The sequence below is a fragment of the Taeniopygia guttata genome, chromosome 4 (assembly GCF_048771995.1).
Source record: "Taeniopygia guttata chromosome 4, bTaeGut7.mat, whole genome shotgun sequence".
NCBI lineage: Eukaryota > Metazoa > Chordata > Aves > Passeriformes > Estrildidae > Taeniopygia > Taeniopygia guttata.
Window position 1 is genome coordinate 29,527,116 of NC_133028.1, and position 23,048 is coordinate 29,550,163.

General features: G+C 34.7%; 1 protein-coding gene across 2 annotated transcripts; it reads right to left on the reverse strand.

Annotated features, from left to right (window-relative positions):
* Nucleotides 1–400: 400 nt before the first annotated feature.
* Nucleotides 401–22,470, reverse strand: FGL1 (fibrinogen like 1). Of its 2 annotated transcripts, XR_012055603.1 has the most exons (9): nt 22,315–22,470; nt 17,953–18,026; nt 12,758–12,938; nt 10,164–10,323; nt 9,336–9,433; nt 8,288–8,376; nt 7,539–7,726; nt 7,269–7,415; nt 3,610–3,698 (listed from the first exon to the last, which is right to left on the reverse strand). XR_012055603.1 is itself a non-coding variant. In XM_002191321.6 (8 exons), the coding sequence occupies exons 2-8, from the start codon at nt 18,016–18,018 to the stop codon at nt 3,539–3,541; spliced, it is 942 nt and encodes a 313-aa protein (XP_002191357.2). In that variant the 5' UTR covers nt 18,019–18,026; nt 22,315–22,468; the 3' UTR covers nt 401–3,538. The 2 variants fall into 2 exon arrangements, 1 of the variants encoding a protein (XP_002191357.2); XM_002191321.6 differs by lacking the exon at nt 7,269–7,415 and having other exon boundaries at nt 401–3,698; nt 22,315–22,468.
* Nucleotides 22,471–23,048: the final 578 nt, after the last annotated feature.

Here is a 23,048-nt window from a genome sequence, read left to right on the forward strand (position 1 = left end):
AACAAAAAAAAACAAAAAAAAAAAAAAACACCAAACAAACAAACCCCCAAACCAAAACCTCCCTCCCTTATTCCAACAACAAAAAAAAAAAAGACAGCCCACAAATAAGTGCAAATTTTTTCAAATTTTACATACAGAATACTTCCCTGGATACTTCTGCTCTTTCTACCTCTGTTGCCAAAGAGAACCTACTGCTGAAGGAAAATGAAAAAAAAATTAGCTTGAGGAGTGAACTAAAGGAACATGATAGGAATGTTCACAGACCTGGCAACCTGTGGTTCAAATCCCCTTTCTGGGTGTACCATTTCAAGTGCAAGAAGTATCTCTGACAGAACAAAATGCATTCTACATATTCCAGGAAAAACAATTGCTGTAACATAAAAGGCTCTGTTACTGCTCGTTTAATTCATCTGGGATTGTGGTTTCCATTCTTTTACTCTCCAATATGTTGAGCAAATGCAAGAACACAGACACAGAAATAAAATACAAGAGTGTTTCCCTTGAGCAGATACTACAAAAAGATATATTTTTGATTCCACATTGCTCTAGATATCATTATGTTCTTTATTAACATGACTGACAAAACATTTTTATTATTATTTCCTCAATTCTTATTCTTCTTCTTTTGAGTTCTGTGATTTCTATGAAATAGTGTGTATTCATTTTCAGCTGTTTGGGAACAATGTTCTGTCTAACAACAGAACAAATAATCTGACCTGTGCTCTGCTATCTTGTAATAAAAAAGACTATTTAGAACATGTTTGTACCTGTTGAGGAAATAAATTCATATGAACAGGCAAGCCTGACAAAGGAAAGAATTCTCTTCCAACCTTGTGTCTTGCCTGGTAGCTATTAAAACACTTCCCTTTTGAAAATAAATGGATGTTTATTTAAGAACAATTATATGAGCATTTGAATTACAACACTTTCACATGCTTTTCATGTGGCCAGAAAGATTTGTTACACAAAGAAAGGCCATGGAAAAGTGGTGGAAATTAAATACAATATTTGCATATTGCTGACAATATGCTAGATGCTTCCTTGTTCTGAAGAGCATTCAAATAAACATATACGTGCATTAGAAAATGTACAAAGACAGATTTGAGCCTTTATTTTAAGATTTACAGTATAGAAAAGGAGTCAAATTTTGTATTAGAATATGTCAAAAGCACCCTAATTCAGCCAAAAGATTTCATTTGGGTTCTTATAAATAAAGAGGATGGATTTATGCTGCAGTAAATAAAAAGTTATCACAGATTTTATGAGCACTATCTGTGCATTTTGAAAGTATTTTTTTTTTTAATGTATTAAAAATCCAACTTTCCTATGCATAAATCCTCCTTGTCTTTTATTTTGGTGTAATATGATCTGCCTTGATACTCTCCAAATTCATGAGTTAATCTTTCCATTTTCCTGGTAAAAACTAAAGATGTTTTTCTAATTTCTATATAATGGCATTCTGGGTTGTTTTGGTTTTTTTGGTTGTTTCCAAATAATTAAAACTTTCTCCTCTTAAAGTGGAAAAATAATTTGAAAATCATTATGAGAAATACTGTATTTACATTTTTCAATTACTCCAAAACTTCCATCACATTATTAATAACCCATACCTACAGACATATGCATCGTTACATAGGAACCCAATTTAAGTTATGTAATAAAATTGAATAAAAATTCTTTATCAGATTTTCTGTTTTATTCTTGAATTTCTCTTACTATCTCTCCCTCTCTCTCTCTCTCTCTTTACTTCCCTCCCTCCCCCTTGCTCCTCTTACACACACAAATGATGGGCCTTCCTCTCAGACACTGAATGTAATTTGGTGTAACTAATTAAACAAAGTTCAAAAGAAGCTATTGAATAACTGTTCATTGGTCCTCTCATGCATGGGGACAGGGATGTGCTAAAGGCTAGACATCTCCAGCACAGTATCAGTTGATACATCAAGAAAAAGACTGGATTATCTAGAATATCTGCTATTACCACAAAAAAAAAGGGAACTTAAAACCTCTACTGCAGATTTTCATTGGCACATTTTTTACATTATAACATGAGTTTAAGTGCCTGAACCCTGTTTTTTGCTCCACACTTTTGGTTTATTTGTTTTGGGTTTTTTTGTTTAGGTATAGCATGATTTATCTTATTGAGTGAGATTGTTTAATAAGAACTCTCTTTCTTCCCCTTAGTTGTTACAAACATCCTCCCTCCCTTATTCCATGCAATTCTCTCAAGGATTCTTTACAAACTTTTGTTTCAGGAGGATGAAAATGGAAGGAAACATTGCCATGCAGAGAATTACAATTCAGCTGTCCTGTATTCATAGCAATGTAGTTATAAACTGACCTTTACCAAAACTTAGTTTCAATTATTTTTAGCATGATTGAAAGTGGCTGCCACATTCAAAACTATTTGAACAGGGGGAGAGAGAGTGGCAGTTCAACCACAAAAGCAAAATTATTTTAGGAAAGCAAGCTTAGGTTCATATTTTCTTTGAGGTCTTCATTTGCATCTGCCCAGCAGAAATGGACTACATTTCATTGGATAGCTTTCTAGAGAGTATTCCTATCTTCTCCATGGCAGCAAGCACTAATCAGCAACTCTTGTTATTCCTGGCTATTAGAGTCTATTGTAGTGCCAGGCACAAAATCTAGGGGTAGGCAAAGTCTCTCTTACCATTATTCTTGTACAAGAAAAGAATGGATACGCAATTTGAGATGGAGAAAAGCCCAGAGAGCTTAGACAACTATACAGGGAGAGGAGAGGAAGTGACTGAACAGGAAATTCAAAATTAGAGAGTTGTAAATTTGAAAAAGAAAAAGCAAAAGCATTACTGTTACGAAGAAGGAGAAAAGCATAATTACTTACCATCTAAAAACATTTTGAAACATTTGAAAATTATTGAAATGTTGTGACCAGCCCTAGAAATGCCTCAGCAAACAACAGACAATTCACTTCTCTATGCTGGATTCAATTGATTGTACCCTGGTGGCACCCCTTCTCTTTCTTCAGTTCCCTGCATCATTCTTTAAACCTTTTATGTGTACTATGTACACAACACATCCAACCATGACATCAGAGGGATTTACAGGAAAATAATTTCTAAAGTCTTGAACCTTTCCAAAGCAGGTATGTTCCATCCACTCAGTAAACATTATGCTTCTATTTGAGTAGGGTTTTTTAATTGTGTAAGTACAATTAATTTTCGTGTTTGAAACAGCAGAGTAACAATACTGTTGGTTTTAAGTGTGAAAGGATTCGGAGTTACTGGAAACCAAAAATTTGCCATCTTAATGAAGATGTCCTTATTCCTAGGTGAACACTTGCCTTTTTTAAAAAATACCTGGATCCATTAGCATTAATATTTCTATCTAAATGTTCATAGGCTAACTTATATTTTCATTTGCATCTCATAAAACTACTGATTGCAGAGGAATTATTCCAAATTTTTATATGCATAGATTGAGAAGTAAAAATCTGCCCGTTTTAATTTGGAATGAATTTCCTAAGAGATTAATTGGGTGAATCATGTTAATAGAATATCTAAACAATATTACATTCAAAGTCTGCAGGTCTGACTTTCATGACAACAGATTTTAGGGAATACCACCACCCATGCCAGGTGTACCAAACAATCCCGTTGTCTGTCTTGGCAGTGTAGGGACCTCTGTAGTACAAACCATTCAGGTTGGCAGAGTGACACCTGGTGGGAAAGTAAAGGGAAACAGCAATAAGGTCTCCTGCTGAAAAGTTCCACGCATTTGTTATTTATTTCTCTGCAAGTCAAAAGATTTTGCCATGTTGATGCCAACCTAGTTTGACAACTGCATAAATTTGCATTTGTGGATTCTGTGTGCATAAACAACAATGCTTTAATTGGGGAAGAACTGCAGATATTTTTTGCTTCTTTTAATCAAAAGTGCTGCTTTTTCTTTCCATGTTTTCTGACATTACAGCTCTTGGAGTTTTTCCTGCTGATTTCTTTCAGTGGAAAATTTTTCCAGAATTGTTCAGGATGGAAGACAGTAGGGCATACACCACTCTCTGGGAAAGAAATACTGTTGTGTTTTATTGTTGTTCCAGAGTAGCCCCACTTAAGTTTTCCAGTTACACCACTTGGTATTTTGTATGACAAAACCTAAATATCACTAACGGTTTGCCTACCCACCTGTGGACTTCTACTTACAAAGGTCAATTCTGACAGCTAATTACACATGTGTACCAATTCACTGGATCACCAGAGTTGGCATTTTATTTGACTACATAATGTTGAGGGAGTTTTGTTGTTTTTTAACAGACTCAGGCACAAATGCAATTATAGTTTATTAAATACAGTGGTTGAAACAAACAAAAAACCCTAGCAAAACCCAAAAGGCTTGAAAAGGAAACAGCACAACCTTGATACTTGCCTGGTTTCTACGAGAAACAAGCTTAGATCATTATGTGAAGAGGAAACTGGCTGTTCCTTTTGCAGCACATTGTGATGAATCACCTTGGTTTATCTGCCAATTCAGTATTTCATTATAAATTCTGTTAATATCTAGCTGTTGAACACCATGATGGATTCCAAAAGCAGGCTTCAGAAAATATGCACACAGAAAATATTCCAAATAAACCTTATGAGTTTTGTTACTTACAAATCTTAGTCTTTTTGGCTTTGCTTATACTTCATTAACAAAGTTTTTGAGAACTGAGATAAAAACTATGAGAAAAACTCCAAAGGAAAATTCTCATCTATATATCCTTATTTATTGCTTACAATTTTAAAAGTCAATTTTGATAAGTGCTAATTGAAAGCTTATAAATTGTGGACATGAAAAGTGAGTTTGTTTTTGAGAATGACAAACTTTTATCAGAGCTGACATAAATTCTGCAATGAGCAGGCATTTCGCCTACTTTGAATCGAAACACAGATTTCATTAAAAGAATCATAAGAAGGCATACCATAATTTTGCCAACAGCAATATGAGGCAGTAAAAAGTCTTAATTAGTGCTGGGAAGCATGAATAGTGAAAATTAGAGTATTCAGCATCCAACTAGATGCTCTCTGAAGTAACTGTACATACTAAGTTAACAACTGGCATGTGATAAGATATTGTGAAAAAACATTCATTATTCACAAGTTAATAAATACTTAAAGTTAGCCTGTGTTCCTCCTATCTTTTCAATAGTCTAATATAAAGTTAAAAAGTACACTGCAATAGTTTCAAAAGTACAGCCAACTCTCAACTGTCCATGGATATTTTATCTGAATTATGTATTAACTGTGTGACAGCTATAGAGAGATGGGAGTTGGTTCCCTGAAGAACCCTTTGAATTCTGTTCAGATTTATTGACTCCATAGACCCCACATGAATGTAGTTATGGGGTTATTGGTAAGGCAGGAAGCTTGACTTAGTGATATCTGGCCTCAGGTTGTTGCCCAACATATCCCTCTTACCATCCATACATGGTGTAACAAAATAGGAGTGCTGGGAGAGAATAAGCTGATGTCCAACTCGAATTGTTCACTCTCACTACTTATGAACCTTTATGAACTTTATCTCGCTACTTATGAACTACTTATGAGCTTTGCAATGCCCTGGGTGCTGGGAAGCTTATGACCTGCAGGTAGTACCAGAGTGAACCCAGCTCTGTGACCTTGCATTCAAGATAAAAATCTCTGCTAGAGCTTTGCTTATAAAAGGGGCCATTTTTCTGCAGAAGTCCAGGACAACAAATGCTGAGCTAGAGCGAAACTGGTGGCTTTAAACTAGCTTTGAGCTACTTCCATGTGGCTTTACTTGTGTCACATCCCTTGGTTTTCATATTATCTGGGCTTTTCTGTATTTCATTGGTCCTGATAACATAGAGCTGGCTATAAACAATCCCTTCATAGCTGGGAGCTCTTATGCAAACCAGCCAAGAGCACTAATTCCTTCTATATTTGCTAATCTGTGCATGACAAATATGTGTTTCTGAGTGCTTTCCTTTCTCTGCCAGTACTGTCCTTTTGAGTAGGACTTAATGATACTGACATTTTCTAGTATTTTGCAATGTTCAGCTTTATGTTAGGCTTAACATTAAAAATTCAATAACAAAACAGTGAAATGACACTTTTAGTAACTAATTTTCATTATCAAGCCAGACTGTCACTTTAAGAGATTGAGCTACACAACCATAATAAGAAGTAGCCTAGTAGGAGTCAGCTATCTTTAGAAGTTATGTAGCACCAACTACAAGGTATAAATAACTGTCAAGTTCTGCTGTGCAGCTACTTTTGCAAAGTGGTCATTCTTTTGTCCAGGTCAATCCAATATTAAAAAAAAAAAAAAAGTTTTTAAAAGGCAAAAAAATTATTCAGTGGTCTAAAAGTGATTGTTAATTCAGTCTTAATTAAATCCATGACATGATATCAGTTTTATGTGATTTGAGGTCCAGATACTCCTTTAAATTTACAAAAGCTTAGATTTAATGGGAAAAGAAGCTCCAACATAGTTGCCTTTCCCTTTTATATCTTAGCTTCCCTGAGAAATGCAAAAAAACATTGTTTACATGTGCCTTTTCCAAGTCTCAAACATTCTGCTGACTGGCTATCCATGCAAATATATTAAAATGTATTAAAATAAGTAGCTAATTGTGAAACACTGAGTTAATAGCTACATCATATCAGTTATGGTGGTCACAGACTACTTATGAAAACAGAATTTGGCAAATGAGGAGTTAAAAAGAAAAACAGAGGATGACACAACAGAAACAATGGAGTTGATCCAGCCTGGCACCTCTTGCCAAGTGAACTGAGATCACAGTGAGAGAGTAGTGTTCCTCCCTTAGCTGTATTTTATTTCTCTCTATTACACATCTATATTGCAGAGTTTCTCTTCATGGCTATATTTATTTAATTAATTACAGAAAATAACATAGCTGATCTGTACAGGCTAAAGTTACAATTTTTATCCTTTCTTTTTGATTTGATATATTGCATGTTAGTAGAATTTTTAAATTCTCTTACTGAGCCCTATTTTAAAAAATCTTTAACTCGGTTCAGACATGCACACTGACAGAAACTGAGTAGACACATTACCATCTCCATTTCGAAAGAATAACAAGAATGAGATACTGTGAAGTGAGGTGAAAAAAATGAGTCTTGATAACCTGGCACTAGTTTAGCTTGTCAGATATTTGCAATGCTGCCACATCTGGTCTAGTGCAACACAAGAGAAATGTGAGAGTGAAGTACAGCAGGGATGTATCTGCAAACTCTACACGACCTACTTGTGTAAAAACTAGTTACCTCAGAGGCGCAGAATTATCTCCTCCTCAGTGCCTGATAACAAAGATGACCTGTGGCAAATGCCATTGTCACTGACCAGCCTGAGTGGCACAGTAGGTGCTGTCCCTTCTAAGGTGAGCCTCAGTCTTACCAGCACTGAGATCTCTGCTAGGGGAGAAGGGCACTTTGCAAATAAATTAACAATGCCAGTCTATCTTCTAGAATATGTTATTATTTTATGAATACACATGGAGCAAAACAGTTGTCAGTACCCATATGAAATCAAAATACCTGTTAAACCACCAGCCAGCCTTTTCCTCTTCAGCACAGTTCCCTTCATAGTTGTCATTATCCCTGTCTCTAGTACTGAATTTCATTCCTCGATGATCAGCCCACCATTTTACTTCAGGATGAAATCCACCAGTAAGGGAATCACCAGCTGTCCCAGAGTATTCACCACAACTCATCTCATAAGAGTGCTTATTAAAAAAAGTGAAGAAAGAAAAAAAAATTAATTCCTGTATGTCTTTAGCCCTTAGCACGTCAGAGGGTGAAACCACAAAACAGAACCTAACCTGTTCCATTTGCTGCTATTATTATGCTAAGAAATGTCCTGGCACTTACACACAATATATTTAGTACTGAAAGGCTATAGACATGCTTAACAGGGATAAAATGTGTCATTAACTATATGTATCAATGACTTAATAAAAACAACATTAGGGCTAGTTTGCAGTATACATTAGCAAATAAGAACATCTACCGTTATTGTTGGTAACATCAACAAACATAGAAAAACTGCTTTTAGCCATGTCTGCTAAACCAAGTGATTCATATCTCTTACAGAAAGTGTGAAATTAATGTATCAAAGTAAACCACTTTTAGTAGGTATTTGAAAATTATAAGCATGTGTAAGAAATAAAATATGGTATTAAGGTTCTACACAAATCTTTATGGAAATTAGGGGGCCTGTATGTTTATTGTTTGTCTACAGAATCCACATTTTCATTAAAAACTTTAGTCATTTAATATTTTATTACCTCTTCTCCTGCAACTCTGAATCTTGCATATTGTGCAAAACGTCGTTCTCCTTCAAAATCAGTTAGATCAATTCTTAATGTATAATTCCCTTAAAAAAAAAAAAAACCAACTAATTATTTTAGTTAAACTAGCCTATCTCACTACTTTTCAGAACTGGGCATTACAGTAGAAGATTAAAATAAATGTTTTTATTATGAATCTCTATCACCTCAGCATATTTTATGGGGGTTTATCTTCTTTATCATACTAGAGCATGTATTGCTATTCTTTGCCTTTATTCACCTGAGTGAATTCTATTCAGGTTAGAAAATTTTAGAATTATTCTAATACAAATTTTCAAATGTAGGGAAAAAAATTGTAAAAAAACATGTCCTTACAGGTTTTACATTTTAGTACAATATTTGAGGTGATAATGAAAGCATAGTGAAAATTGATCAATAAATGTTCACCTATGAAAATTAGATTTTTTTTACTCTGAAAATAAAGAGGTTATACTAGGATCACATCCTGATGGCACTGATTTCCCTATGATTTAGCTGGCTAAGCCAGTGGGTAAGGCTCAAAACTGTCCTTAGGCCTGTAGCATTCTGCAGCATTCTACAACAGAGCAGATGTTAGTTTACATTGAGTGACTATTAGAAAGATGGAAATAACTTTCTACTACTGGCCTAATCAACAGGAGTCAACAAGAACTACTTCCATGTAATAGCCCACCCACCTAAAAAGCCCTGAATAAGTATACACCTGTCTCTGGACTGTTAGTGATGCTGATGGAAAATGGATAGAGACAATTCTTTTAAGGTAGACTCCTGTCTCCTGTTCCCTGTTTCACAGGGGCTCTCAGTATGCCAGTGGCCTAAGTTTTGAACTTTTTCTTAGAAAACATTTATTCAAATGTGGTTTTTTTCCTGAAACTTAGAGAAGACCATGCAGACTCACAATGGAACGCAGGATTTATGATAACAAAAAGGGGAAACAAAGAAAAAATGGCCAGGAAACAGCAAAGAAACAGAAACAATAAGTCTATTGTTACAATACCAATCTTACCTTGATTAGTCAAATAATGAAGATTTTTGTTTCCAAGCCAAAATTCACCATTTTTCAAAACAAAATTTCCAAAGCCTTCTTCATAGTCAGCCCAGAGTCTGAAATGGGTATAAATTACTAATTTCTCAAAAAAACAAGTTTGTTCGGATGTTTTATAATACAATTTTAGATCACAGAATAACTAAAACTGGAAGGAACCTCAAGAAGCAAGCTAGTCCAGTGTCAATCTCAAGCTAGAATCAGCTATGAGATCAGACCAGGTTGTTCAGGGCTTGTCTGTTCAGATCTTGAAAACTTCCAAGGATGGAGACTGCACATTCTCTTTGGGGAACCTGCTGACTCTTTTCATGGTGAAAACGTTTCTCCTTATATCCAGGCTGAACCTCTCTTGTTTCAGCTTAGGTACTTAGTTTCTTATCCCCCCACTAGACACGTTTGTGAAACACATTTTTACTCCAAGGGCTCTCAGATTGCTTACTTTTTTACTTTTTTTTTTTTTTTTTTAATTTTACTGATTGCAGAAAACAATCTGATCCTTTCCTCATCATTAGGAGTCTTTGCTCCAACAGTTTTTAACACATTTGACATTGAAATGTCCTTGTGTCAAATGCACAAGTTGTCAGAAAAAGATTGGAACGGATGTCTCATGGAAGACAGTTAGAACCAGAAGGGCTATCTCATCTGGAGACTGTCCCACAGAATAACCATTCCTCCCTTTTATCTGGGATAACAACTTACTCATATCCTTCTAAAGTTCAATTTTAACTTAGCTCCATCTGGTTTAATGTTTCTTCACTTTGTTTCCAGTTTACCAAATCTAGTACCTACCTATCAAAATTCTGGCTGCCATCAGACCGTCTCTGAAATACAGTCCAGCCACCTCCTTCAGACATGTCACAGAACGCAAAGAATTCTCTAGGACTCTGGATTGGTTTTATTTTATAAAATCCATTTTGCTTATGACCTTCATTGTAGATTTCTGCGCAATCTGTTCACACAACATTAATCGGACACAACATTTTTAGTCCTGTACTACTGGCAAAATCAGAAATCAAGTCAGTAATAGTAATCAAGTCATGTTATGTAGAAGTCACATATGAGCCACACTAATGAAATGTCTCTGCAAACACATTTCTTTGACTTTTGGGTATTTTTTGTACTTGTGTTGCTTTAAAGTTTTTCTGGGCTGTAATTATTTTGATATATCTTTGAAATAATATCTTCACACCGTGAAATATTACAATTTTCATTTCTACTTGACTGGCAAAAAATTCTGTTTTAAGTGGTGTCACTTTTAACTTACAGTGGTATAATCCACATTAGAATCCTGTTACAACCTTAAAATTTCATGAGCAAACATGTACTTTTATGTCCAGAAAGTTCACAGAAGTGCCAGAAACAAATGTATGTAATCTCCAGTGTTAAAAACAGAAACAATTGCAAGGCCTGATTCTCCTGTCCCTTCTACCAAATAGGTACAAAAATATACAGAAGACTACGCCCAAAAAGTGCAGTGTATGTGTAAAATGATACCACTTTGGCTTGGTACCATCCACAATCTGGTCTGCATTGCTGTTGATTAATATAATTTGCAACAATAACAAAATTTAGAGCTCATGGAGCTCTGAAAAATTCAGAGCAATGTAATGGTATAATCTTATATACTTTCCTCTAGGAATTAAGAAATGAAAGGAGTTCTTTGTTTATATGTAATCTATCATCAGGCAGTCATACAGAAAAGATATATAATTTTTAGCATTTCTGTTTTTCCTGGCTAAGCTAGACCTGATTAACTTTAAGGAATTCTCTGAATTGGCTGAACTTCCAGGCCTGGTTGGAACTTTATGAACTATTACATTTTTCTTCAGTGAAAGTGTCAGTGAAGATTAGATATAGAAAATAAACACTTTATACTGAAAATAAATAGCTATGCCAGAATTTGAATAAACTCTAATAGAAAACATGATTTAAATAACAGCTAAGTTGTCTTTATAGAGAATGTGTGATTAGCTTAGAGCAAATAGCTTTTCTTGTCCATTTATTTCTTAGTAGGTCAGCAAAACACAAGCATATCTTAATTTTTAGCGAGTGTATATAGTGTGGAGTTTCCCCCTCACTATCTAACTCAAATTATCCAGATCTGTTGATATTAAAATGCTACAGCAGTTTGAGAAAATAATGCAGTATGAACAGGGAAAATAATTTTCCAAGCTGTAAAGAAAGTGAAATAATAATGGAGGGGGAAAAAAAGCAGAAACAGGAACAAGTTAGATCTGTTTTTTTGAAAAACATTATAAAAGAATAAATTGAGGCTTATGCTAAGAAAGGCAAATACCTTTCAGAGAAATGTGGCTTTAATAATCTTTTCCAGTAACAAATGAGTCAGCCCTAATAATAAAAATAAAGTGTTCCAGGATGCTGAGTACATAAATATGCAGCTAAAATTTTTAAGTCAGATTTACAACTGCTTTTAATTTCATTTTAATGGTGTTTTATTTTATTTGATGCCTTGGGATCAAATGTTATATATATATATATATATATTGGTATTTCTTCCAGCAGCATAAGCTACTACAAGTGTATTCAAACAAGGCTATTAAAAATAATAGTAGTTAAGACTTTCTAGCACTGGACAATTAGAAAAAAAAAACCACCACCTAGAAGCCAGTCTCCTAAATTGTATTTTCAATCCAACTATTGTTTTGGATGGTTTATTATTATATTAAGAGTTTGGATGATGTTTTATTATATACTTCCACTGTATTTATTATAAGCCTTCCACTGTAGAAGGAGTGGATCACCACCAGAGTGCTGGTGAAATCAGAAAAACAACTTTAAACCAGGATTTTAAGAGCTGTGATGTCATGAGCTGAATTCAACTCAGTGAAAATGATATTAAAGTGAGATGCAGGTGCCATTATGCCAGGTTTATGTATGTAAATATGGATGTCTCAGGGACTTTACAGATTGGAACAAAATCAGTTGCTTGTAACCCAGGCAACCATTTGAATGTATGAATGTGAACTAACCCTGTTGTTTTTGGAATTGTTAGAACTTCTGACATTAGTGAAAGAATGGTGTTTAGAAATCTGTAACTCCTGATTAACATTTTTAAAATTTCTATTATTGGCTTTTATCTGTTGTATTGCTGATGTTTATGCTTCATTTATTATCCACTGATTGTTTTAAAATGATGCACTACTAATAAATCAGTAAACTTCTTAAATCCTGATTTGATTTCTACCATCTGACATTAGCAATTTTTCCCTGCACAACAGGTCCAGGTAAAAGCTGAGCACTGTGTTTTAAACAAACATTCTACAATGAGTTTTTAAAACCATAACTCAATAGACCCAATTGTGCTAAAGCTTCTGGGTATCATTACAATGAATGGAAATGAAAAGAATAGCTTCATTTCTAACCTGAATACTGTCTTTTTCCTCCCAAATCAATGACACTGTTTTCATCTTCTCTGTCACTGTACTGAATCTCTTTCTTCTCTAGGAGCTGTATAATTTTTAACTGCTGCTGTTTCACACGGTGTTCCAGAAGCCTCACCTGGCCCTGAAGTCGTATCCGCTCTTGAAAACATTTCTGTAAATCCTAGAGAGGAAAACATATCTTATTGTAAAATGAACAAAAAATTTTATGTGATATTTAACATATGACACAAAAAGTCAACCAATCAAACCATAAATAAAATTAAACTTGAATAAATATTTTGGTCACAATATCCCACAGACACTATATTGACTTCCATCTCTGTTGCTACTTTGTTTAAAATTGTTTCATAAGTTACTGCATGTAATATATAAACATTCATATTATGAATGCTTTACCTTCTCTTTAGTGCTACTAGCTCTAACTGCAAACATGCAGCGAGGACTTTGGGGGAAAACACTGTAATACAGGCCCTATCATAAGGAGGCCCTACTTCTATCATCTTCCATGAATGTAGATTTTTTTACCCAGAGAAGTATGCTACTAACATTGTGAAGGTTTTAAAGAGTTTTAAAGAAATGCAATCTACATGGATATGTTTTCAACTTCATAGTGCATTTTTGAATGCTTTTAAGTTACACACTTCTTATGATAAGAATCTTAACACTGCCAACATAAATATTGTTAAGTTTTAAGCTCATTTTTGGCATGCTAAAATAGTCTCTAAGAAGTCCTGAATATACATGAAAAATAAAAGTTAAAACAAAAGTTAAGTCAGTGTCATTCTGTAACTTTTGTACTTAATTTTGCCATGCAGAGTGGGTGAGAAATGTAATTCTGATACAGTGTTACTTACCACTCACTTGACCCTCAAGAATAGCTGTTCCAAATTCTGACATGCTGAATGCATGCTGAGCAATAAATAATTGTTTTTAGATTAAAGACTATGGTAAAAATAGCCAAAGTAAACAGAACCTGATCTGGAGAACTTAAATTAAAACAGTCTGTATGGTTTAAAATATGTATTAAAAAAATTTGATTTCAGTGTGAGGGAGAAAAGCTTTTGGAAACATGACACAGGTTTTGCATCAATAAGACTGAATTTTTATATAAGCAGAGTTTAGTAGCTTGTAAAAGAGCACAACTAGCACTGTAAAGGCAAAATCAAAGGGTGACTTTCTGGGAATCTGACAGGTAAGGTCAAATTTGCTGTAATTCTAAATTGGTGCTACCTTATTCATAGGAAACATTATTTATATGTAGACCTGCAATATTTGCCATTCATATGGAAGAATGTATACCTCAGAACATTGCCCTAGCACACTAAACTGTAGAAATTTCTGCAGTAGCCTACAGCTGTGCATAGGGAGTTACACCTCAGTGCTGTCTGCACTCTCCAGTGGTGTATGCATACTTGATGCATACTTGCATTAAGCTCAGGCTTCATCCATTGTCCTTGAACACTTCCAGAAAATTGTTCCATTTGTCTGCAATATTTCATTACACTGAAAAAATTTGATCATAAGACTGTGCAAAACAATCCTGAAGAAAGACTTCTGCCTTAAGTATTACTGAAATGCATCAGAGACACGCTTTAATTAATACTTAGCTGCAATCTAAAACACACGCTGAAATAAAAGAATGGGGGAAAGTATCTACACACATGTGTGGCATAGCTAGGCGATTTGCAGCGACCTGTCGGGAGGGAAAGGCCCCGCGACCCAGTGACAGCTCAAAAGTTCTATCTTCTTTAAGAACCTTCGATTGAAAATCTTTGTTCAGTTGTCGATAGCTACACGAGATGCCTAGCATATCATCCTTTTTTTTTCCTAGCAGGAAACAAGAGAAAAAAATAGTTAAAATGTATGGACATACAAAGTTGCCACAGTAGCTTAGAGGGATGTTACTTGACTGTATGCACTGGTTAATGTGGGACATGTTGAATATTACAAAGAAAAGATGCACTATTTATTGTGCAGCCTTTCCAGAGTGGCCGTCTCAATTGTATCAGCAGCTTCATACAAACACTTCACAAAAGCTGAATTTTCTATTCACTGGGAATGAATTCAATGGGAGATTCAGAAAAGGCTTCCTCGACAGGTGTCTGCAAATTGTCAGTCTAGTCCTGTGTAAATACAGAAAATTACACAGGACTGCAGAGCTTTAGAGAGAGATAAAGAGATGCACAGGTGTATTGAGAAAGAGTGAATAAATTTTTAAAAGTATTGAAAAAATATTTCCAGGCTCACCATGACGAGCTAACGCTAACTACAAAAGAAAAGCTGTCAAAAAAATCCCATGTTCCCAGTCAGACCAAATATTTATTCTAATCATACTAAGTTAAGAGTGATAAAGAAGCTACCCTGCCACAGTTACCAGTTTTACTGAGAAGGTTAGCCTGTATCAGTCTTAACTCAGTCCTCACAACCTTGGAGAACATAGTAACCTGCAATAGGAGAGACCTGGAAATGGTGGCCCCCATTGCCAGGCCCTTGCAATTCCATAGACAAGACTTCAGGTGGGTAACCTCTGTGACACATGGCAAGATCTGAACCACAAAGAGCTACCTTCCATTCTGGAAAGAGCAAGGGACAGGGCATTGGAGGAGAGGCAGCTACAGGCTGCTACATATATTTCTTTCAGGTGAAAGAAATGCCTTTTTCAGTTCTCCTTTCACGCTGCTAAAAGCCATTCTCGTGCTGTGATTAAACTATATAGTACAAGTATAGAACTTCTGAAAAAATATTATCTTACCTTAGAAAAACTTGGTATCTAAATTCAGTATGACGCTACTTCATATACTACTTCATATGATAAAAGGTCCTTTCCTTTGAACCAATTCAAACACAAGTCTGCAACAGGCTGTTTCTCTAAATTTTATTCTTAAACTTGCATTTAAAAACCATCTTTTGCTATTGTGTACTTAAAAATGATGAATTAATTCCTAAAAATGAAAAACTAACTATGAGCTGATTCTCATCTGTTTTACAGACCATACAGTCATGATGGGGTGAACAGTGATATATCTACGCTACACATAACAATTTCCTTATTTAAAAGGTTTTAAGCTTTTAATGCTTAGGAAGTGACAGTAAGTTAGAAGTGACAATCAAGGCATGACTAGCCATACTGAATAATTACAGCATAAGAAAAAAAATGCTTGAGCAGAAATAGTTTTGAAAATAAACTACATATGAAAAGTACTTTTATCTGTGACTTTCCCTTCTCTCCCTGACTTCAGCCTTCTCATTGATGTCTCTCTCTGTCAACTCCAGACAAATCCCATTAGACTTTTGCTGCTGAACAGCAAAACCACAGTTCTCATATTTGGAATTCCATGTCTACTTTTTCCATGAGACAATCACAAGGTAAGTGTAACTTCAATTGGATTGATGTGGCTTTTAGATCTTCAGTTTACCAGACTGTTCTTTCAATGTACTGCTACACTTTTTTTCACAGGATAATCCTTTAAAAAACATTGATGTGAAACCAGTACACAGCTGGCGTAATAAAGAAGCACAATGTAAATAACATATTGCTATTCCATTTGTTATATATGAACCAAAGTTAAACCACTACAATGTTGAAATACTCAACAAAATGTGGGGTTTACTGTGCCTATCTCTAGTGGACAGTGGTGCCCCACTGACTGAAACCAGACTGAACACAACCTGTCTGTTTCAGGGAAGCAACTGTTTGCACTACACATTGAGAAGCAATTATCTAACAACTGCTGACAGCTCTGCTCTTGGGCACAAAATCCTGCATTTAACCAGCTGCTGCAATTAATGTGCATTCACTTTCATTATTATGTGAATTATTTAGCAGCCAATGCCCTTCCATTAAAATTATTGCTACAAATTAGACTCAGAATACTTCACAAAAACTATAAAAATACAAGACTTTTACCTGTGATGCTATTTCCTATACTTTGTAGAATATAAATTAGCTCCAAAATAATTCTATAGTGAGATTAGTGTTTTAATTAGATTAAAAGGTGAAAACTTCGAGATTAATTTCTGAATATTCCAATTTTTTACTCAGAAGGTCAGCTAAGTCCAAAATATTCTAAATGAAAAATAATAATTAAAAAATAAGTAAATGCATTTAACTGTGATGCCTCTTTTCTCAGTAGGCCTCAGCAGAAATCAGTAAAATTTTTCTCCACTGAGCAGAAGTGATTAGAGAGTCAGATGTTTCCCATTCTGCCTCTATAAACCTACTTATCTGAATGAAAGTTTTCCATAAGGTAATGTAAGCCACAAACAATAGCTGTAAATTCAGCAACTACTTCCACCTAGGCAATTATGAAGCAAGAATTCAATCCTTTTAGGTCTCTCCTATTTAGGGCCTGGATATAAAACTAGTAAGGACAGTCATGACATGAAGTGCAGGGTTGGTGAGGCTAGAAGTATTTTAAACTGTGGAGTAAGTGTGACTTTATTAGGGTTTTTGTTGGAGAATTTGAATGTATAGGAGAGGGTTTTGGGAGCTTGAAGTGAAGGAGCTTTGATCATTGTTTCTGAGTGAGAACTATAATGTAGTTACATGGAAACAAGTAAAAATATGAAGTTATGGATCTTGTTTGAGTAAAAGTTGTAGGGCAAGTGGATAAGGTGGAAAAGGACAGAAACATTCTGCATACCAGGTGTCAGTGCCCAGAAACAGCACTGCTGCAGCCCCTGCTTTAGGAGTTCCTGTGCTTTGCCTGTCTGTAAGTATGCTGCTCAAAACTACAGGTGTTATTCTGAGTTAGCACTACACCTGAATGGTAGTATAACCATCTTGTGTGCCTCCTGTACAATGTGCCTCCATGCACCATATGATGCCTGTTTTAGGAAAGATTTATTGTCTCCTCTTTTATATCAGATCCAGTCACAAACTGACTGGATTTTTTTCTTCGGTGACATTACCTAGTGATGGATCTTCCATTGTAAATTTATGCATTTGTTTCTTCTTTCCTTATTGGAAACTTGTTCCCACTACACACCATTCAAAAATATTTCCTCATTCTTTCATTTTTTAATGAATTCTAATGTTTTCCACCAAAAGTTCTGCCATCATATGTAGAGATTGTGAGGATTATGGAGGGGCTGTCCATTGTGAGCACTATGGAGGTTAAGTTATCCAGTATTTAGAAGAAACTCTATAGAAAAATTTAATTACTAGAACTTACAGAGCTGCCAATGACATCCATCAAGCTAGCTGCAAGGACAAAATCAATCATTATCAAAATCTTCATTTTGGAAGCTGTGAAGTAGAGGAACAATGGAAACACTAGTTAACTTAAACATTAAAACTAAAATTTACACTTGACATCTTAAATCTTATTCAAAAGAGTTTATTTAACCTCTAATTCTTTTCTTGCAAATGGTAAACATTATGTGTATGCAGGATTCATTACAAATGTCTAAAACAGTCTGATAAAATACAACTCCAAAAGCCAGTAAAATGAGAATTTATCCTTTTAGGCCACTTTGTATTAGAGCTCTCCATGTATTTTAGGACAGCTATCCAACATTCAAAAGCACACATTTTCTTTTCAAGACAAAAGCAAAAACATTTTAAACAAACTGAAAAACATGGAAATATTCCTTGTTGGTTCTTTAAATTTGTGAGAAAGATCCCTGTCATACAATTAATTAAAATCTGAATTGGGCTAGTTGTCCTTGATCTAAGGATTTGTGCAAATTTTGTGCACCAGGAGAAGATCAAGGTAATTTTAGTGTCATAGAGTAATTTGGGGGGAAAATGCAAAATAGTTATCAGCTTTTATTCTAATGTTGACGAGAATGACATCCTTAAACTGATAGCTATGGATACTTTGTACTGTATGACCCATAGCATTTTAAACCCCATTTTCTTGTATGAAAATTATTTTCTAGGCAAAACCAATCACCACTGTATCTCACTGCCTTGCAAATGTTAGCTGATAGAACCTCAAAATTGTTTTGTAAGACAGATGCATGTTTTTCACAGAGGAGAAACCCAGGCCTCCAACCAGTAAAATATTTACAAATATTATACATAAACTATTCTGAATTAATTACTTAAAATTCTGCAAGCTATCAACTGAGGAAATTTTTTTCATTTAACTATGAATATTTTCATTTAGCATATGCTAGCACTTAATTAAACCAGAATATGTGTCTACTCTGCTTCCCCTACCTTAGAGTTATTAAGGAAAAGATCTCCATGGTCCTCAAGTTGAACCATTAAGTTAATACTAACAGGTCCACAACTAAAGCCTGTCCCTAAGTACCACATCTACATTTTTTGAATGCTTCCAGGGATGGTGACATGTTTGAAGCATGTTTTAGACATGTTTAAAGCATGTTTTTAAAACATGTTTTAGACAAAGTGTAAAACTTATAATAGAGATTAATGATTCAATAGCAGCATGTGTTTATTGAAACACCAACTTTATGAAAATTTCCACTCATGTTTCTACAGGAATAAATATAAAACATGAGTGGAAGTTTTTGGTAGACTGTGCTTTTTACAGTACAAAGATAAGCAAGGTGCTTATAAAAAGTATGTTTTTAAGTTTGTGTAAAATTGGACAAGTCCAACTGTATTTTCACCAGTATCTGAAAACTTCATGCAAGACCAGAAATTACAGCCCAGACAAAATCTCAGATTTCGACACTTACCTATAAAATACTTATGATGCTTTGTAAAATTGCAACTAGTAAAGTTACATTAGTAGTTATAGATATTACAGTTCCTTCTGTTTTGAAAGCAGCTGTTGCCATCTGTTGGGATGACACTGTCTGTGACAGGAGTGACCAAAGAGTACATTGGCTATCTGGACAGCCTGCAAATGATCTGTCTCTGCTAATTGCGTTCCTGAATCCTTGCATATGTTAAATATGTTTTCTAAGAGAGAAGGGACTATTTTCTTCACTGGAAGATTCATATTTCATGTACTTTACTTCATCCCTGTTATTTTAATTATGAAACCACAGTATCTCCCCTCATATTATTCTTAGTATTTGAACTGTTCTATCATGATTTCACTGACTGTGAATGCCTGAATACCACAATCAATCTTAAAAAAAACCCCAATCTTAAATGGTTTGCACAACTTTACAACAGTATTCTTATTTTTTTGAAAAAGAGTATCAAGTAAATCTTGGATACTGTTCAGAGAAATTTGTGTTAGCAAAAAAAAAAAAATAGAACACTATGAGGTACAATCAAGGCAGGTAAGTTCCTTAAAGCATGTATGAGCTGCTATGAGCAAGCTGCATAAAAAGAATTAATAGCTGAGGAGTGTAGTGTGTGCAGTTGGTTTAGTATGTTATCTTTAGATGAAGTCACCTTTCTATTTAAAGATGCCTCTTTCTACAGAATGTTCCTCTTGTGGGAAGCTTCATAAGGACTGCACTTGGGAGACAACTTATCATGTCAGCTTTAGTGCTGAACTAAAACATGTTCAAAAGATATAGTAAAATATAATAATAAGCTCATACATTTCTAAATTTGACAATTTAAATAAATTGGTGAAGGTATTTTAATACTGGAGTTTCATTTTTAAGAAAGCAAGCTGGACAGTAAACTCAAGATGGAGTATTGATCCTATAGCCACTCACAATATAAGCTCACTATGAATAAGAGACAAGAGGCTTATAAAGAGGGAGAAACTGACGCTTCTCTTTGGCAGATCTACCAGTCAGAAACAGGGAAGATTGAAACAGAGAGGACACAGAGGAAAAAAATCCACAGAGGGACCTCTAGGAGGATAGGGGAAATGAATATGTTTATGCTGATGTCCTCCAAAGAAAGGGAGAAGGTAAGAAAGACTAGGAAGAGACCTGAAAACTCGACTTCTGAAAGGAAATGGGTGACTTAAAAGCATTTCTCTGCTTTTGTCACTGCCCAGCAGGTAGACCCAGACAGGTCAGAGGAGAATCAGCAGTGCTGGTCCAGGACCTCACACCTTTAAGGCAGTTTCTCAGCAGGCATAAACTCCTGCAGTTGGTCTACCTCACATTCGCAGTGACACCGAGTGGTCAACTTTACAGGAACAAGAAAAGTGGTAAAGGGTAGGGTCAAGCCCCTTACATGTTCAAAGCACATTGATACATTAAATCATCAGGTTCAGACATGGAATTAAGTGGGTAATCTTTTACTTAGTTACTTTATTTATTTCTAAAAAATGTTTCAGTAGAGGTTGTGTTAGTAACAGTTCCCTGAAGGTGCACATCCATGGTATTCAGTAACAGGGAAACCTAAAATTCTGTTCAAGGGAAGCTCAACATATTGCTCTAGGAAGACTCCTTTGAAAGTCAGTTTCTTTAACAAATTTCTTCAGTCCTTTAAATATTTGCCCTTGTTATATAGCTATTTGCTGACAGTACACAATTGAATAAAATCTTTAACTCAAAAAACCTGCAAAAAATTACAAATTTTCATCAGTCACGGACGAACCCGAAGAGTTAGCAACTGTTGAGAGACTTCCAAGACTTGTCTTATAATACCTGTGTTCGTTTAACAAAAAAGAAAAAAAAAAACATAAATTTGTACAGGGGATATCCCTTTCCAGGAAAATCTTAATCTCAGACAGTAGACAGGTGGGTTAATTATCACACATCATATGCTAGAGTGAGAAAAGCTTAGTATTATATTTTCAAATTGAAACACAAGCCCTTAATTGTTATCTGAAAAAAAAAAAAAATCACTTTCTGTTTTAAACAAATTAAGTGCAACTCTTGGGAAACCTTGAAATTTTATCCCTGGGGTTACTCATTTACTATTCCAAGATTACACCTGGAATATGCATTGTACAGTTAGGCAGATTTTTTTTCCAAAGCTATGGAATAACAATTCTAGAAATACATTTTTTTCTTCCCTGTGCCTAGGCTTTCTTTAAAGGCTACACACAGAGTCAATCCTATATTCACAGTTCCCCTGAATATGATGTTTTTTCCAAGTCTTTAAATAGCAAATTACTAAGTAGATTTGATTACATTAAAGAAGTTGTGCTATGAAAATTTTGAAAATTTAGAATATTTTTATGGTTTTTGAATTTAAGAGACAGCAAACTAGATGGAATACAGATGCCTGTTTCTTTCTGTTGGCACAGTGTCAATAAGACTTGCATTGGTAATAAATACAATAATAGTAAGAGAGAATTTGCCAAAAGGATAGAAAATGACTGGAAATTTTTTTGTTTGCTTTCTTAAAATTAAAATTATTAAACTCATGCACAGATTTTGTTTTGTTTAAATTTGGTGATGTTACAAAAATTGCCCTGTTTTCCTCACCTGAAAAATAATTCATTATTTTATTTACTTTTAGGTTCTAAAAGCTTGTTCATACAGCAATAAAAATTTAGAAACTGCATATTCAAATAGTGGTTTTATTAACTACCTAGAAATGCAGGAAAATAGCTAGATCCTGCTAAGACATTCATACATCATTATCAATACTGGATCAGTTATATGGCCTTCAAAAACAAATTACTTTTAAACCATAACTATAGAAATTAGCCAAACTTCTTCCTTCCTCCCTCATAGGTACCCTAAATGTTTACCTTTAACTCCTGGACAGAACTCAAAGTTGTTAAATCTTCTTAAGCTGATGCAAATAATTCCAGAGCCCTTCCCAAGCTGCGATTGTTTTTGCTATTAAATGCTGCAGAGTTGAGGCTTACATCTGCTATGAGTCACTGGGCTGGAATGCTGCTGAGAAGCTGCAGTTATCAAGACTAAATTGCAACATAAGAAGGAGATGACGGTAATTCTGTGCCTAACACAACAATTCTTAAACAAAAATAAACCAAAAATAACAAAGGATCATCTATTCTCTTTCACTGTTGTGGTTCAAGAAACTGCTCTCTGTATCATGCTCAGCTTTATACTCCAGTTTTTCCATAGTCACAGACAAAATCTCTCAGGCTTCAGAGGTACATAGAGAGTGTAAGAAACTCAATGGATTTAAGAAAAAAAGCCAATAATCACTCAGACTAGAAGTTACATGTCAGAGGTGTAACAAAAAAAAAAAAAAAAAAAAAAAGATAAATTAAACCTTAACCCAAAATAACAAACATAGCACAGATAAAGCCAAAGGGAACACGAAAAAAGTACAAAAAAAAATCTTGTCTGATGTGTTTTTTAGTCAAGACACTGAGACGCGCAGTGTCTCAGTGACTTTGTCAGACAAATTAATTTTCTATACGAGCTTTTTAAAGCCAGATTAATGTATCAAAGAATGTTTTAAAATACAATCTGTTTTTAGTGTTTGCCCTTCTTCTATGCTGGTTCTTCC

Bases quoted from the DNA above. Each gene is read 5' to 3' on its own strand.
- FGL1 (XM_002191321.6), bottom strand. From the start codon at position 18,018: ATGAAGATTTTGATAATGATTGATTTTGTCCTTGCAGCTAGCTTGATG. The intron at 10,324-12,757 runs GTTAGAAATGAA...TTGTGTGAACAG, and splicing joins AGGAAAAAGACAGTATTCAG to ATTGCGCAGAAATCTACAAT. The intron at 8,377-9,335 runs GTAAGATTGGTA...TTTTTTTTTAAG, and splicing joins TCATTATTTGACTAATCAAG to GGAATTATACATTAAGAATT.